General features: G+C 48.3%; 1 protein-coding gene across 1 annotated transcript in view; it reads left to right on the top strand.

Annotated features, from left to right (window-relative positions):
- The window catches only part of GAB2 (GRB2 associated binding protein 2), an 83,286-nt gene that overhangs the window by 46,763 nt on the left and 17,881 nt on the right, over positions 1–18,642 (top strand). The window contains exon 2 of the mRNA XM_060235010.1: positions 15,476–15,713. Coding sequence (XP_060090993.1) covers positions 15,476–15,713 — 238 coding nt within the window. The remainder of the gene's footprint in view (positions 1–15,475; positions 15,714–18,642) is intronic.

Below are 18,642 nucleotides of genomic sequence, written 5' to 3'. Positions count from 1 at the left end.
CTTGTCACAGCCTTGATCTTGGCTCCACCCCCCAAAGTCTCCTGGCTCCACCTCCAAAGTCTCCTGGCTCCACCCCCAAAGTCCCCAGGTATTTCTTAAATTGGACTTGGCAATCCTACTCGAAACCCCCACTGCCCTGTTGGCTGGCTTGGAAAAGGCATCGGTCTCTTTAAAGCAAAAGCTGTACAGCGGCTTGGAGAGTTCAATTTAAGTTAAAGTTGCTTTCTTTCCACCTCTCCCTCTCTATTTTCCTTCCTTCCTTCCTTCCTTCCTTCCTTCCTTCCTTCCTTCCTTCCTTCCTTCCTTCCTTCCTTCCTTCCTTCCTTCCTTCCTTCCTTTAATGTTCATGTCTTGCGGCTTAGAGAAGGCATTTCTGTCTTTAAATCACTCCTCCAAGCCAAGCCAGCCAGCAATTTAGAGAATGCATTTAAAGTTAATGTTGTTTTCTTTCCACCTCTCCCTCACTCCATTTGCCAACCTGCCTCCCTCTCTTTTAAACATCTGACATTCATTCTATGTGGCTCTTACGTTACGCAAGTTTGGCCAATACAGACAGTGTTCCTTCTAAGCTGAGTTAGTGTGAGCTAGTTCACCTTTTTTTTTGGCCTCCAGCTCACACATTTTTTGTCTTAGTTCAGGAAGGATGGCCCCAGAGCAAACTAACATGCAGTCGCTCATAACTTTAATGCCAGTAGCTCAGGAAGTAGAATTTTTGCTCACAAGACTCCGCAGCTTAAAGGGAACATCGCATTCTGTTGACATGGTAGGATGCTAAATACGTTTTCTTGCCTCCCCCACCCCACCCCCCCGGGCGTGGATTTTGAGGCTGCTACATGTGAAGAGCGCTTCTGTTCTTAATCCCACTTGGAAATCATTAAAGCTAATGTTAAATATTGATCAGTGATGCGCTTCGGCAGAAACCAGCGAAGCCAACCCCACATATCGGCTTATATTAATGTCCCTTTTTCGATCTTGACAGAAACTTGTGGTTTGTGGAGGGGAGGAAACCCAGCAGACACATCAGTTTTTTATACTTTGACTTTGTATAGGAGGCCGATGAATCACCTCATGTGAAGGAAATGAGTTTTTTTAAAAAAATCTATATGTGAAGTGCTGGCCCATATTTCTTTCAGGACTCAGCCACCACCTGGGGCGGGGGCAGTATTCTCTCTGAGCCAAGTTAGTGTGAGCTAGCTCACAGTTTTTTAGCCTTCGGCTCTCAAATTTTATCTTAGCTCAAGAAAGATGTCACCAGAGCACACTGATTTATACAGTAGCGAAATCCCTCACCATAACTTTAATGCCGGTAGCCAGGCCTCATTTTGGACAGGAGCGCGCAGGAGCAGTGCTCTGGAATATCTAAATTTTATTGTGCTCTTTCTTTCTTATCCCCGCCCCCGGAAAAAAAAATACTTGCTTCTCGGCTCCATTGTTCAAACCCCCTGTGAAAATTTTGCTGAACTCGAAGATTTGACAAACTTTCTAATATTTTTTTCCCCACAAAAAATTGGGAGAATAACGAAAATATGTAAAGCAGACATGGAAATCTTCCTCATGCCACTGTGACCACATAGGAGAAAGTAATTTACAAAGTATGATGAACATAAGAACATAAGAGAAGCCATGTTGGATAGGGTTCCCAAATCCCCCGCTAGGCCTGGAGACTCCAGATTTGGAGCCTCCTCCCCCCGCTGGCCATAAAAGGGAAAGCGGGGGGAGGGGAGGGAGGAGAACGGCAGCCAGAGCTCTTCCGTTTTCTCAGGCTGCTTCCCGCCCCCAGTCAGCTGGCCGGTGAAGGGAGGGGAGCCCAGCCACGCCCCCAAAGGACCATGTTCCTTTGCACCTCCGGAGGTGAGTGAGTTCTGTCCCCTGCATCAGATTTCCCAGAAACGGGGGGGGTGGTGGTGGAGGGGGGGGTGGAGAGGGAAACGTCTTCTCATAGGGTATAATGGGGAATTGATCTGCAGGTTTCGGGGGCTCTGGGGGAGCTGTTTTTTGAGGTAGAGGCACCAAATTTTCAATATAGTATCTAGTCCTCTCCCCAAAGTATCCCCCAAATTTCAAAACGATTGGACCAGGGGGTCCAATTCTATGAGCCCCAAAAGAAGGTGCCCTTATCCTTCATTATTTCCTATGGAAGGAAGACATTTAAAAAGGTGTGCTGTCCCTTTAAATGTGATGGCCAGAACTCTCTTGGAGTTCAGTTATGCTTGTCACACTCTTGTTCCTGGCTCCGCCCCAATGTCTCCTGGTCCACCCCCAAAGTCTCCTGGCTCCACCCCCAAAGTCCCCAGATATTTCTTGAATTGGACTTGGCAACCCTAATGTTGGATCAGGCCAATGGCCCATCCAGTCCAATACTCTGTGTCACAGTGGCCAATATATGTGTGTGTGTGTGTGTGTGTGTGTATACACACACACATATACATACACACACACACACCCATACATATATACATACATACATACATACATATATATATATATACTGTGGCTAATAGCCACTGATAGACCTCTGCTCCATATTTTTATTCAATGAGTTGTGCTAATGAGCTCCGGCACCTCTTTTCCTACAAAATGACCCCTGCTTATGAAGTAAAAATCTTTCTCACAAGACTCCACAGCTTAGAGGGAGTATTGTTGGTGGTAAAAGAGGGGAGGGAAACTCTGGGAACTTTCTGTCCGTGGCCCCTCAAAACCTGGAAATGGCCCTGACTGATCAGATGAAAAACTGTTACTAGGGTTGCCAAGTCCAATCCAAAAAAATCTCTGGGGACTTTGGGGGCGGAGCCAGGAGACTTTGGGGCGGAGCCAGGAACAAGGGTGTGACCAGCATCATTGAACTCCCAAGGGAGTGCTGGCCATTCCATTGAAAGGGTCCACACACCTTTTTAAATGCCTTCCTTCCATAGGAAATAATGATGGGTAGGGGCACCTTCTTTGGGGGCTCATAGAATTGGACCCCCTGGTCCAATCGTTTTGAAACTTGGGGGGTATGTTGGGGAGAGGCACTGGATGCTATGCTGAAAATCTGGTGCCTTCACCTCAAAAAACAGCCCCCCCAGAGCCCCCGATACCTCCACATCAATCCCCCATTGGAATCGATCTCCACATAGGGAATAACGAAGAGCCCAGCAGACATTTCCCTTCTCCCCCCCCCCCGCCACCATTTCTGGAAACTCTAAAGCAAAGGATTGGGAGGGGGAAAGGTACATGGGGGCTGTGGGGGCAGGGCTTCCCCCCCCCCCCCGCCGGCCAGCTGACTGGGGGCGGGAAGGCGCCTGGGACCTGGGGATTGGCAAACCTAACTGTTCCCCATTCATCAGGCAACAGACTATTAATTTTTTAAAAGCAGTAATCTTCAAACTACAAGTATTAACAAAAATAGCCAATGGTGGGCACTTTCCTTTCTCACTTCTGACTGAAATAGTTTCCGGAACGTCATAGGGATGCCAGCCTGGATTTCCCAGCCTGGAGTTTCCCTGCCTGGATTTGGCAACCTTACCCGTCCCCTGCCTGCAACCCAACAGGGTGATGTCTGTGAGCAGCGTTCCCTCTAAGCTGAGTGAGCGTGAGCTAGCTTGCAGGTTTTTAGCCTCCAGCTCACACATTTTTGTCTTAGCTCAGGAAGGATGACCCCAGACACAATAATCTATGCAGTAGCTCACCACTTTAACGCCAGTATCTCACCACTTTAATACCGGCAGGGCCCATTTTGTAGCAGGAGCTCCTTTGCATATTAGGCCACACACCCCAAGATGTAGCCAATCCTCCTGGAGTTTACAGTAGGCCTTGTAAGAAGAGCCCTGTAAGCTCTTGGAGGATTGGCTACATCAGGGGTGTGTGGCCGAATATGCAAAGGAGCTCCTGCTACAAAATGAGCCCTGCCAGTAGCTCACAAAGCAGAATTTTTGCTCACAAGACTCTGCAGCTTAGAGGGATCGTTGGCCCTTACTGAATAACATACAAATGCATGCTGAGTTCACTGGCAGATTAATTGATCGATTATACCCCCCACAGGATCAGTCAGCTTTGATTTCTTCAACTAGGTAACTGATCCACCCAAAAAGCATTTAGGATTATGAAAATTGAGTTCCTTTCTTAAATATCTTACCAATTAAGACCTTTTAGGACAGAGGGTAGGGGGGTATATCTATACGGCTTTTGATTTTGGACTTCAATGTAACCATGTATATTCTGTCATTTTTCTGCAAAGAATTATGAAAGTTTACATTAGAATAAATGTTATTTGACTTTCAGGTGCCCCTGGACTTCTCATAGAGTTGCCAGCCTCCAGGTGGGGCCTGGAGATCTCCCGCTTGTACAACTGGCCTCCAGCTGGCAGAGATCAGCTCCCCTGGAGAAAATGGCTGCATCAAAGGCATTGTGCCATGCTGAGGCCCCTCCCCTCTCCAAACTCCGCCCTCTCCCAGCTCCACTGAAAGTCTCCAGGTGTTTTCCAACACAGACCCGGTAACCCTATTCTTAGGGTTGGGAAATACTTGGTTTTGGAGGGTAGAGCCTTGGAAGGGCGGGGTTTGGAGATGGGAGGAGCTTCAGTGGGGCGTAATGCCACAGAGTCCACCCTCCAAAGTGGCCATTTTCTCCAGGGGAACTGATCTCTGTTGCTTGGAAATCTGTTTAAATTCTGAGAGATCTCCAGCCACCACCTGAAATCTGCCAGCCCAAAGACTTCTGTTTAATTTTTCTAGCATTGTGTAACATTTGGAGCAGGGGGGTCAAACATGCAGCCCAGGGGCCGAATCAGGCCCCCAGAGGGCTTCTATCAGGACCCCGAGCAACTGGCTGTCATCTACTTCCTTCTCCCTCTCTCTTGCTCCCTCTCTCTTGCTTTGCAAGGCTTGCTCAATTGCACAGGAGCTACAGATCAAAACCTCTATTTGCTCCATTGGCTGAGGCTCCTGGGGAGGAAGGGGTGGAGGAGGCAGAACTTGCTTTGCCAGGCTTTCTTAGTTGCACAGCAGAGCCACTGAACCAAGCCTCTCTTCTTTCTATTGGCTGAGGCTCCTCCCGCTCCTCTAGGTTTATTTATTTATTTATTTTATTACTTATATCCCGCCCTCCCCAACAAGTGGCTCAGGGCGGCTCACAACACAAAAATCTGACATAAATACATTTTAAGCATAAAAACATTTAAATTTTAAACATTAAACCATTTAAAACATTTAAAACATTTAGAACATTGGGGACAGCAGACATCTAGCGTAACTACGCTCAGTTTCTTGTATCAGCTAGTTTACCAATCCCCATGTCCCAGCAGGGGTTCTTCCACTTTCCCAGGCTCCTTCCCGCCCCCAGTCAGCTGGCCAACGGGGGAAAGCCCTGCCCCCAAAGCCACCATGTGACTTTCCCCCTCCGGAGGCTCCAGTCTCCGATTGGAAAGGCTTCCTCTTGGGATGGGGTGTCTGTGTTACTTGGAAGAAGTTGGCTGCAACTCATGAGCAGAGAGGCCAATCCCTCACTTCAGAGTTGCCAGAAACGGGTAGGGGGGGAACGTCTGCTGAGCACTTCATTATTCCCTATTTGGAGATCAGTTCTCATAGGGTATAATGGGGAATTGATCTGGAGGTTTCGGGAGCTCTGGGGAAACTGTTTTTTGAGGTAGAGGCATCAAATTTTCAGTATAGCATCTAGTGCCTCTCCTCAAAGTACCCCCCCCCCCCAAGTTTCAAAACGATTGGACCAGGGGGTCCAATTCTATGAGCCCCAAACGAAGGTGCCCCTATCCTTCATTATTTCCTACGGAAGGAAGACATTTAAAAAGGTGCGCTGTTCCTTTAAATGTGATGGCCAGAACTCCCTTGGAGTTCAATTATGCTTGTTACAGCCTTCTTCCTGGCTCCGCCCCAATGTCTCCTAGCTCCACCCCCAAAGTCTCCTGGCTCCACCCCCAAAGTCCCCAGATATTTCTTGAATTGGTCTTGGCAACCCTACCCTCCTGGTCCCCTGGGGAAGGAAGGAAAGAGCCAGAGCTTCCTTTGCCCAGTTCCCTGGAATCCCATGGGAGGGATACAAAGAAAGCACCTTTAGGACCAAGTGGGACTGGAGAGCCAGTTTGGTGTGGAGAGCCAGTTTGGTGTAGTGGTTAAGTGTGCAGACTCTTATCTGGGGGAACCGGGTTTGATTCCCCACTCCTCCGCTTGCAGCTGCTGGAATGGCCTTGGGCCAGCCATAGCTTTGGCAGAGGTTGTCCTTGAAAGGGCAGCTGCTGTGAGAGCCCTCTCAGCCCCACCCACCTCACAGGGTGTTTGTTGTGGGGGAGGAAGGTAAAGGAGATTGTGAGCCGCTCTGAGACTCTTTGGAGTGAGGGCGGGATATAAATCCAATTTCTTCTTCTTCTTCTTCTTCTTCTTCTTCTTCTTCTTCTTCTTCTTCTTCTTCTTCTTCTTCTTCTTCTTCTTCTTCATGTTTTAAGTTTTCTTTTTAAAAAATCTATCTTTAATTGTGTGTGTTTGTGTCTTTTATAAAGTTCATATCTCTGCTATTTTATGACACACCCGGCCCGGCCCAACAAGGTCTCATTTATGTCAGATCTGGCCCTCATAACAAATGAGTTCGACGCCCCGATTTAGATTGCAACGTGGGAAATCCAAATCAAATCCTTTGCCTGCCGTGAAACTCACTGAGTCAGCCTCGGCCGGTTGCTTTCTCTCCGCCTGCCCCGCCTCACAGGGTCGTTGCAGAGATAGCATTCAAGGAGAACCATGTGTGCTATTCTGAGCTCTCTGGAGGGAGGGTGGGATAAAAATAGAGAGGTGGAAACGCGTAGCTAGATAAGTCAGCTCCTGGTGGTTCATGAATAAAACAACCTCCCCGTTGGATGGTTGAATTAGAATTCCCGGACGGACGGTTCTCGTACATGAGCTTTCAAACCACAAATGAACTTCAGCGTGCTATTAAAATTACTTTATTCCATGTGAACATTAAACAATCCATTTCTGGGCTGGATAATCTCCTGCTTTACGCGTGTTCTCGTGGCGCTTGTTTTTTTGTAGATGGGAGCACATTCAGCCAGTGCTGAAAGAGCTGCACTGGCTGCCTATTGTGTTCCGAGTCTGTTTCAAGGTGTTGGTTATAACCTTTAAAGCCCTTTATGGTCAGGGGCCTGCCTATCTACGGCACCGCCTTTCTCCACATGTTCCCCAGAGGGCACTGCATTCAGGGACACAAAATCTATTGTCCATCCCCGGACCAAAGGAAGCCAGGCTACGCTCCACACGGGCTAGGGCTTTTTCGGTGGCGGCACCAGAAATGTGGAATGCTCTCCCGGAAGCCATAAGGACCCTGCGGGATCTTTCACAAGTCCGCTGGGCCTGTAAAACTGAATTGTTTCGACCGGCCTTCAATACCTGAATCCGGGAGAGAGCCACCACCTCTCACCGCTGAGGAGCTACGAATATCATGGGATCACTAACAGAAAAAATGAAAGATCCTGCCATAAAGTTGTATAGCGCCACACAATGTCTTAAATGCCTGTTATTGGTTTTAAATTGTATTACATAATAGATTAGGGTTCGTAGAATCTTTCAGGCTCGAGTGCCGTGTTCTACTGGAGAAAGTTTTTCTTCCAGACGTTTCGTTATCAGCTGCGGAGAACATCCTCAGTGGCGTGGCAGCCGGAGCAGGCATTCTGACCTTCTTGGCTGCTGTGCATTGAGTGAGCAATCTTTGATATAATAGATTGTTAGCCACCCTGAGTCCGCTTGCGGAGAAGGCGGGATATAAATTTAAAGTGATAAATAATAATAAATAATACTGTGCATGTGTCAGAATTTGCTAATGATGGTCAGCATAACTTGTCCCCCTATTATTTTTTGTAAAAAAATAAGATATTGCCATTGTCGATCTTGCCAATCTTGATAGAGCTGTATTTTTAATTCTATATTTTTTTGCTGTCAACACAGTTGGCTTAGGGCGACCCTGTTGAGCAGAGCTGGCCAAACTTGCCGGACAAAACAGCGGCATAGAATAAATGTCAGATGACTGAAAATGAAGGAGGGAGGGAGGCAGGCAAATGGAGGGAGGGAGAGGTGGAAAGAAAGAGGTGTGTGTATATTTTGGCCACTGTGTGATACAGAATGTTGAACTGGATGAGCCATTGGCCTGATCCAACATGGCTTCTCTTATGTTTTTATGTGACACAGAGTGTTGGACTGGAGGGGCCATTGGCCTGATCCAACATGGCTTCTCTTATGTTCTTATGTGACACAGAGAGTTGGACTGGATGGCCATTGCCTGATCCAACAGGGCTTCTCTTAGGTTCTTATGTGACACAGAGTGTTGGACTGGATGGGCCACTGGCCTGATCCAACATGGCTTCTCTTATGTTCTTATGTGACACAGAGTGTTGGACTGGATGGGCCACTGGCCTGATCCAACATGGCTTCTCTTATGTTCTTATGTGACACAGAGTATTGGACTGGATGGGCCACTGGCCTGATCCAACAGGGCTTCTCTTATGTTCTTATGTGACACAGAGTGTTGGACTGGATGGGCCACTGGCCTGATCCAACAGGGCTTCTCTTATGTGACACAGAGTGTTGGACTGGATGGGCCACTGGCCTGATCCAACATGGCTTCTCTTATGTGACACAGAGTGTTGGACTGGATGGGCCATTGGCCTGATCCAACATGGCTTCTCTTATGTTCTTATGTGACACAGAGTGTTGGACTGGATGGGCCACTGGCCTGATCCAACAGGGCTTCTCTTATGTTCTTAGTGAGCAGTAACTCATGATAGCTCCTCCCCTGCTATAAATTTTAAAGTGTTCCCGGTGTATTCAATGATGTACATAATATGCATTAGTCAGGAAATCATACAATAAAGTATCCATCCACAGCACATGCTATCCCTACTGTTCTTTCTGTGACCGTTGTCCAAAATAATTATATATAATAATGAAAGTTCGACAACTGGAGAACCGGTCCAAAATCATTTCGGGTCCAATAGCCCTTCTTCCAGGGACCGCCTTCTCAAATAATGAAGTGCAGTAGGTATGTAGTGCCAAAAATCAGTTGCCACATTTCAATATGTCTCATTTGTCCTCGCTTTTTCAAATATGTTTACAAATCGTCACAGGACGTTTCTGCAAATTACCTTCATGTCAGCTTTTCAAAAGTTTTGAAACGTTTTGAAGAGCTGACATGAAGGTACCTAATTTGCAGAAACGTTCTGTGCTGATTTGTAAACATATTTGAGAAATGAGACATATAGAAATGTAGCAATTGATTGTCGGACTGTGATTTGGATTTGCTAGTAAACATAGATATTTGTTATATTTCGGCTTTCCACGGCGAGGAGTTCAGTGTTTTTCCTCCTACTTGTTCCTCCGTGGTCCCGGTAACTTGTGACACCCCTGGATGAAATAGCTGCTTCCATGGGTGGACTCAGTAGCATTCTACCACACTAAGGTTCCTCCCACTGACAAGCCCCACCCTCCCACAGCTCCGCCCCCTCACAAATTTTGCCACTGGAGTTGGCAACTGTCGCAGTGATGTACCCTCACTGATAAAAACGGACCCTCTTAGGGCACTGACACAATTTTTACCTCACAACCAGGGGCGGAATTCTAGTAGGAGCTCCTTTGCATATTAGGCCACACACCCCAATGTAGCGAATCCTCCAAGAGCTGACAAGGCTCTTTTTTGTAAGCTCTTGGAGGATTGGCTACATCAGGGGGTGTGGCCTAATATGCAGAGGAGCTTCTGCTAGAATTCCACCCCTGCTCACGACCCATACATTGCAGAGACAATGCCATCTTTTCCTAAAGCCTCAATGCTTAATCGGAGCAAGGGAAGGGGGTCTTTCTGGGATGCCCATTTAGAGCACTTTAAATGTTCGAATGTGGCTTGCGGTGCTTGGTACGAGGCCTTTTACCATAGTCCATTCTCTGAGCCTCCCACAAAGCAGTCTAGGCTAATGTTCTTCCAACAGCTTTAGAATGCTTTTAGCAAGTGGCGGGCACAGAAGTTTTCCCTGGTGTCCTCAGCAGGAGGGCAGCTGAGAATAGCCTGCAATCCAGCAAAAGGGTGACCTCTGTGCCTGCTAAAGATAACTTGAAGAAGAATACATTGGATTTATATTCCGCCCTCCACTCAGAGTCCCAGAGCAGCTCACAATCTCCTTTATCTTCCTCCTCCACAGCAGTCACCCTGTGAGGTGGGTGGGGCTGAGGAAGCTCTCCCAGCAGCTGCCCTTTCAAGGACAACCTCTGCCAGAGCTATGGCTGACCCAAGGCCATTCCAGCAGGTGCAAGTGGAGGAGCAGGGAATCAAACCCAGTCTTCCCAGATAAGAACATAAGACATAAGAACATAAGGGAAGCCATGTTGGAACAGGCCAGTGGCCCATCCAGTCCAACACTGTGTCACATAAGAACATCAGAGAAGCCATGTTGGATCAGGCCAATGGCCCATCCAGTCCAACACTCTGTGTCACATAAGAACCTAAAAGAAGCCATGTTGGATCAGGCCAATGGCCCATCCAGTCCAACACTCTGTGTCACATAAGAACATAAGAGAAGCCATGTTGGATCAGGCCAATGGCCCATCCAGTCCAACACTCTGTGTCACATAAGAACATAAGAGAAGCCATGTTGGATCAGGCCAATGGCCCATCCAGTCCAACACTCTGTGTCACATAAGAACATAAGAGAAGCCATGTTGGATCAGGCCAATGGCCCATCCAGTCCAACACTCTGTGTCACATAAGAACATAAGAGAAGCCATGTTGGATCAGGCCAATGGCTCATCCAGTTCAACACTCTGTATCACACAGTGGCCAAAATACACACACACACACACACACTTTGGCCTAAGATAAAAGTCCGCGCACTTACCCACTACACCATCTGTCTCTTGGTGCATATTGATTGATCAAGATGGGTAGCTGTGTTAGTCTGTCTGTGGCAGTAGAGAATAGCAAGAGTCCCATGGTACAACATTTGCGGCAGGGTATGAACTTTTTGTGAGCATTGGCTTGCAGATTTTGTTAGCCTTTAAGGCGCTCATGGACTCCTTTTTAATTGATGCCCATTGGTGACCTCTGAATGTACTTTAAGCGGAATCCCTCTACTTGTTTGGTGCAGATAAAAAGGGTAATTAAGTGGGATAAATTGGCTGGTTCCAGACCAGCAGTTTAGGGCGACCCAGGGATGCCTTGGAAACCAATCAGAAAAGCGCATCCAAACGCGCACATCTGCTGCCCGCCCCAGTTCTGTACTCACTCTGTCCTCCAGCATCCTCAAAGTGGCTCAGAAATCTACCACTTTAGTTGTTGTTGTTCAGTCGCACAGTCGAGTCCGACACTTTGCGACCCCATGGACAAAATCACACCCGGCCCTCCTGTAAGAACATAAGAACATAAGAGAAGCCATGTTAGATCAGGCCAATGGCCCATCCAGTCCAACATTCTGTGTCACACAGCGGCCAAATATATACACACACACACACACACACACACACACACACACACTGTGGCTAATAGCCACTGATGGACCTCTGCTCCATATTTTTATCTAACCCCCTCTTGAAGGTGGCCATGCTTGTGGCCGCCACCACCTCCTGTGGCAGTGAATTCCACATGTTAATCACCCTTTGGGTGAAGAAGTACTTCCTTTTATCCGTTTTAACCTGTCTGCTCAGCAATTTCATCGAATGCCCACGAGTTCTTATATTGTGAGAAAGGGAGAAAAGTACTTCTTTCTCTACTTTCTCCATCCCATGCATTATCTTGTAAACCTCTATCATGTCACCCCTCGGTCGACGTTTCTCCAAGCTAAAGAGTCCCAAGCGTTTCAACCTTTCTTCATAGGGAAGGTGTTCCAGCCCTTTAATCATTCTAGTTGCCCTTTTCTGAACTTCCACCATCCTCCGAAGTCTGCTCAAATTCATGTTAGTTACATCAGTAACACTGTCCAGCCATCTCCTCTTTTGCCGTCCCATTCTTCTTTTGCCTTCTGTCTTTCCCAGCATCAGGATCTTCTCCAGTGAGTGCTCCTTCTCAGTCTGGGTTGATTTCCCTTAGGACTGACTGATTTGATCTTACAGTCCAAGGGACTCTCAAGGTTCTTCTCCAGCACCACATCTCAAAAGCATCTATTCTCCTGCGCTCAGCCTTCCTTATGGTCCAGCTCTCACAGCCATACATTACTACTGGGAATACCATCGCTTTGACTACACGGACTTTTGTTGGGCGAGTGATGTCTCTACTTTTTATTATACTGCCCAGGTTCGCCATAGCTGTCCTCCCAAGGAGCAAACGTCTTTTAATTTCATGGCTACAGTCACCATCTGCAGTGATCTTGGATCCCAGAAATGTGAAGTCTGTCACTGCTTCCATGTCCTCCCCTTCTATTTGCCAAGGTGTGAAGCAAATTTCTGAGCCACACACCAGTCACCTCTGGATGCATAAGTGTGCAAGTGAGGTGGATTGGAGGTATTAAAAAACTGACCAGAGCGCATGAGCACATACGCACACGACCACTAAAAATGTATGGGGGGGGGGGAAACCCCAAACTGCGCCAATATTAAACTACCTCTTTACTGTGCCAAATTCTTAATCTATATAACGTGCCCAAATGAGCCACCACCTATAACTGTTTATGATTAAGTTGTATTGTTTTATTGCTATGGTATGTTTTAATTGTTAGTTACATTGTTTTTAGAATGTTGTTACCTGCCCTGAGCCCTTTCCAGGATAGGGCAGAATATAAATAGTCTAAAGAAATAAGGGAATGGTGCGCTACAGCTTTCTGACCGCACCAAGGCACCCCGCAGGATAGGGACGCCTTGCTCTGGAATGTGTGGGGAGCATTTGGCCATTGCTTTTTTGAGCCAGCTGGTTTTCAGACGCCTCCCATGCACCCCAAGCTGCCGGTCTGGAACCAACCATTGAGTTGCTAGATCCTGGAGATTCCGGGTGGAGCCTGGGGGAGGAACAGAGGCCTCAGTGGGGTAGAAGGCCGTAGAACCCACCCTCCAAAACCACCATCTTCTCCAGGGGAACTGATCTCCGTCGTCTGGAGATGAAGCCTTCTCCTTCAAAGTTATATGGGACCTCTCTTATCTCTCTTTACCTGGGCTTGGAGTTGTAGCAAGTTAACCTTGCCAGGCACCTCCCCACCGCCCCGTTGCCAATAAGAACATAAGAGAAGCCTTGTTCGATCAGGCCAATGGCCCATCCAGTCCAACACTCTGTGTCACATAAGAACATAAGAGAAGCCATGTTGGATCAAGCCAATGGCCCATCCAGTCCAACACTCTGTGTCACATAAGAACATAAGAGAAGCCATGTTGGATCAGGCCAGTGGCCCATCCAGTCCAACACTCTGTGTCACATAAGAACATAAGAGAAGCCATGTTGGATCAACCAGTGGCCCATCCAGTCCAACACTCTGTGTCACATAAGAACATAAGAGAAGCCATGTTGGATCAAGCCAATGGCCCATCCAGTCCAACACTCTGTGTCACATAAGAACAGAAGAGAAGCCCTGTTGGATCAGGCCAATGGCCCATCCAGTCCAACACTCTGTGTCACATAAGAACATAAGAGAAGCCATGTTGGATCAGGCGAATGGCCCATTCAGTCCAACACTCTGTGTCACATAAGAACATAAGGGAAGCCATGTTGGATCAGGCCAAGGGCCCATCCAATACAAGACTCTGTGTCACATAAGAACATAAGAGAAGCCATGTTGGATCAGGCCAATGGCCCATCCAGTCCAACACTCTTTGTCACATAAGAGAAGCCATGTTGGATAAGGCCAATGGCCCATCCAGTCCAACACTCTGTGTCACATAAGAACATAAGAGAAGCCATGCTGGATCAGGCCAATGGCCCATCCAGTCCAACACTCTGTGTCACATAAGAACATAAGAGAAGCCTTATTGGATCAGGCCAGTGGCCCATCCAGTCCAACACTCTGTGTCACATAAGAACATAAGAGAAGCCATGCTGGATCAGGCCAATGGCCCATCCAGTCCAACACTCTGTGTCACATAAGAACATAAGAGAAGCCATGCTGGATCAGGCCAATGGCCCATCCAGTCCAACACTCTGTGTCACATAAGAACATAAGAGAAGCCTTGTTGGATCAGGCCAGTGGCCCATCCAGTCCAACACTCTGTGTCACATAAGAACATAAGAGAAGCCATGCTGGATCAGGCCAATGGCCCATCCAGTCCAACACTCTGTGTCACATAAGAACATAAGAGAAGCCATGTTGGATCAGGCCAGTGGCCCATCCAGTCCAACACTCTGTGTCACATAAGAATGTAAGAGAAGCCATGCTGGATTAGGCCAATGGCCCATCCAGTCCAACACTCTGTGTCACATAAGAACATAAGAGAAGCCATGTTGGATTAGGCCAGTGGCCCATCCAGTCCAACACTCTGTGTCACATAAGAATGTAAGAGAAGCCATGCTGGATCAGGCCAATGGCCCATCCAGTCCAACACTCTGTGTCACATAAGAACATAAGAGAAGCCCTGTTGGATCATGCCAATGGCCCACCCAGTCCAACACTCTGTGTCACATAAGAACATAAGAGAGGCCATGTTGGATCAGGCCAGTGGCCCATCCAGTCCAACACTCTGTGTCACATAAGAACATAAGAGAAGCCATGTTGGATCAGGCCAATGGCCCACCCAGTCCAACACTCTGTTTCACATAAGAACATAAGAGAAGCCATGCTGGATCAGGCCAATGGCCCATCCAGTCCAACACTCTGTGTCACATAAGAATGTAAGAGAAGCCATGTTGGATCAGGCCAGTGGCCCACCCAGTCCAACACTCTGTGTCACATAAGAACATAAGAGAAGCCATGTTGGATCAGGCCAATGACCCACCCAGTCCAACACTCTGTGTCACATAAGAACATAAGAGAAGCCATGTTGGATCAGGCCAATGGCCCATCCAGTCCAACACTCTGTGTCACATAAGAACATAAGAGAAGCCCTGTTGGATCAGGCCAGTGGCCCACCCAGTCCAACACTCTGTGTCACACACAGCTGACTTGGAGCTGTAGCAAGTTCACCTTTTGGGAAGTTAATTTGTTCACAGTAAGTTAAATGTACCCACCTGAATACATCGTGTAAGATGTGCTTCTACCTTTGTAAGTTAAAATTTCTTGCTCTGGTTACCGTTGGAGTCAGATGATCTTTGTAAATGGTTTGAACAGCGTTTTCCTTTAGCTGGGAAATGTGGAGGATTGAGGATACTGTGAAAATTTCTGTGCTTTTTAAACATTTAACCCAATATAAGCAGCCAAAGAGGGAAGACCGAACCACTTCCTGTTGGCGCTGTGATCCTGATCTGAACTGAGCACGCCCTGTGCAGGAGTTGAGGAAAACCGCCTTCCCTCCGGCCGGTCTTGAGGGCGACGCTGGAGCAACAGGAAGGGTGATGAACTGTAAGGAACCATCGTAAAGAACTCTCTCTTATTCTTCCTCTGCAGACTCCGTAAGAAACATTCCTATCGCCAGCCACGGCCCGCGTTCTTCCCCGGCCGAACTGAGCGGTTCCAACCACCGGCTGCTGAGGGAGCGGAAGTCGTCGGCTCCCTCCCACTCCAGCCAGCCCACCCTCTTCACGTTTGATTCGCCCACGAACCACATCCGGACCACCCTTTCCACCAGCGCCCCGCAAGACTATCTCTTCCTACACCAGTGCATGAGCAGGAAATCAGAAACCAGGTAGGCCGTGCAAGTTTTCCTAAGACGTTGGCATTCAGGGGTTGTTTTGTAGGAAAATAGGTGGTGGGGCTCGTTATCACAACTCATTAGCATATGCCACCCCCCCCCAGCTAAAAGCAACCTGAAACAAGAAAAGAGAGCCCCTGGCAAGCGAGGCCTGCTTGGGCTGGCTAGAGATCCAGCCAGCCCAAGCAGGCCTCACTCACCCAGGGCTCTCCTTGGCTGGCTGCCCCCCACAGTCAAAAGGTCAGCAAGCCACCCTCCACCCAAAATCACATCAGAAGTGGAGAAAGGGTGTTGGGGGCTTCTCCGGGGGTTAATGAGGGCTGCTGGGGGGTGTGGCAAAGCCCCTGGGGGCTGGCTGGCTGCCCGCTCTCCTAATCCAGGGATTGTTATGCAGCTGCACCTACTACCCAATGGACAAGGTAAGTGGGGAGGAAGAGGTGGAACCCTCAGAAAAGTTCAGGAGCTGCGCTTCTGTGAGTTCCGGCTGAATTCAAGGCCTGTTGGCGTCTGAGATCAGCGTATCCTACCTCAGAGAGGCTGGTCCCTAGAACGCGGCATAAGGGCCGGAAAGAACTTTTATTCGTAGCATCTGCATGCGTTTGGAGGAGTTCATTTGTATACTAGGCCACACCCCCCCTGACATCATTGTTATGTACAGGGCTTTTTTGTAGAGAAAGCCCAGCAGGAGCTCATTTGCACATTAGGCCACACCCCCTGACACCAAGCCAGCCGGGACTGCGTTCCTGTGTGTTCCGGCTCAGAAGAAAAGCCCAGTGTTTAGAGGAGAGGGTGGCAACGCCCCCAGTGGAGGCGGGAGTCCCCTGTTGCCAGGCACCCCACCCCCTACTGCCAATCAGCTGGCCAGCGGGGGAGACTTGCCAGGAGCAAGAGGGGGACCCAGGCTGCATCGCTAGTGACCCAGCAGTGTTATTTCCAGCATGTACCACAAGCAGGAGCAGATCTACTATGAAACTAGCAAATATTAAGCTTCAAGGTCCCTAATCCTGGAGGGGCTCCGACACAACTTCCTTTTTTTTTTTTAAATGAGTGTATTTTTCAACAAAACGGATGGAGCGTTTGTCATTGGAATAAGCTAGGGTTGCCAAGTCCGACTCAAGAAATATCTGGGGACTTTGGGGGTGGAGCCAGGAGACTTTGGGGGCGGAGCCAGGAGCAAGGTTGTGACAAGCACGATCGAGCTCCAAAGGGAGTTCCGGCCATCGCATTGAAAGGACCGTGCTCCTTTTAAATGCCTTCCTTCCATAGGAGATAACGAAGGATAGGGGGACCTTCTATCGGGGCTCATAGAATTGGACCCGCTGGTCCAATCTTTTTGAAACTCGGCAGGCGTTTAGAGGAGAGGCGCCGGATGCTACGCTGAAATTTTGGTGCCTCTACCTCAAAAGGCAGCCCATACCCACGGATCAATTCTCCCATTATTCCCTAAGGGAATTAATCTCCATTGGGAGTAATAATTCAGTGCTCTCATTTTGGCCCAGACTTACTAGCAGTAGAATAATTCTCACATTCTGGCATGTTACTGTTTTATTGGTTTCCCACGCTAATGCTATCCAAATCAAAGGTTTTCTTCGTTTGCTAATTTTACTACTCTGCCATTGGATTCTAACTTTGCACCACTTTGCATTCTACACCACTGCCCAGCAGCTATATGTAGCTCTGCGCACTGTACCCCATTCCTTCGTCTGATGAAGTGTGCGTGCATGAGAAAACTCACACGCTGAATAAAACCTGGACTCCTCCTTTGTTCTATAAATTAATGCATTTGGACATAGGGGTGGATCTTACGACACACACATATGCACATATATACAGGGCCGGCTCTTCAACTAGGCGCTTGCCTAGGGCGCCGGCTCTGGAGGGGTGCCAAATTGGGCACCCCCACCTTTTGCTTAAAAAAATTCCTTTCCCTCCCTCTCCAAATCACTATTGTCTTTCCCCCTTGCCTTGCCACTGCTACTCCCCGCCTCCTTCCTTACCCTCCCTGCCCATATTGCTGCTTCTTCCCCCCCATTGCCGCTTCTCCCTGTCTCCTTCCCTGCCCCGATCGCTGCTTCTTCCCCCCTCGTTGCTGCCACTTCTCCCCACCTCCTTCCCCTCCCTTCCCTGCCCCTATTGCTGCTTCTTCCCCCCCATTGCCGCTTCTCCCCAGCTCCTTCCCCTCCCTTCCCTGCCCGGATCACTGCTTCTTCCCTCCCCCATTAGAACAAAGCAGCAGACAAGTGTCACCTTTAAGACCAACTAAGTTTTATTCAGAATGGAAGCTTTCATATGCTCTTAAGCAGACTTCATCAGACAAAACGGAGTGGCAAGCCATCTTTAAATATAGAGAAAGTGGGCAGTGAGTTGGTGTGTAGAGTCATGGGAATGCTCTACACACCAGCAGTGGAGGGTGATAAAAAAGCAGACATGTCATGGGTGTGAAGTGCCATAAATCTGGGGGTCATTCCGGCTTCTTAGTTGCGGGTTTAATTGGAGGGCGTCAGTATCTCAAGAAGTTATAGCAACGTTATAGTTTGCCATTAGAAGAAAAGAACACATTAGAATATAGTGGAAGATGGGTTAGGATACGTAATAAGATAAACAGCCAATAACCCTATTTGAGTATGTCAATACAAAAACCCCAAATTTATCTTCCCCCCCATTGCCGCTTCTCCCCGCCTCCTTCCCTGCCCCGATCGCGGCTTCTTTCCCCCCCCATTGCCGCCACTTCTCTCTGCCCCCTTCCCCTCCCCGATCGCTGCTGTCTTCCCCTTTACCGCCGCTGGGCTGCGAAGCGGCAGCAGGGAGAGTGGGGAGTATATATATATATATATACTGAATCAGACCCTTGATCCTTCAAGATTTGTATTGTCTACTCAGACTGGCAGTGGCTCTCCATGTCCTCAAGCAGAGGTCTTTCCCA

The sequence above is a fragment of the Heteronotia binoei genome, chromosome 3 (genome assembly GCF_032191835.1).
Source record: "Heteronotia binoei isolate CCM8104 ecotype False Entrance Well chromosome 3, APGP_CSIRO_Hbin_v1, whole genome shotgun sequence".
NCBI classification, from domain to species: Eukaryota; Metazoa; Chordata; class Lepidosauria; order Squamata; family Gekkonidae; genus Heteronotia; species Heteronotia binoei.
Note: the sequence above shows the minus strand (reverse complement) of the source record. Positions and strands in the feature narration are given on the sequence as shown.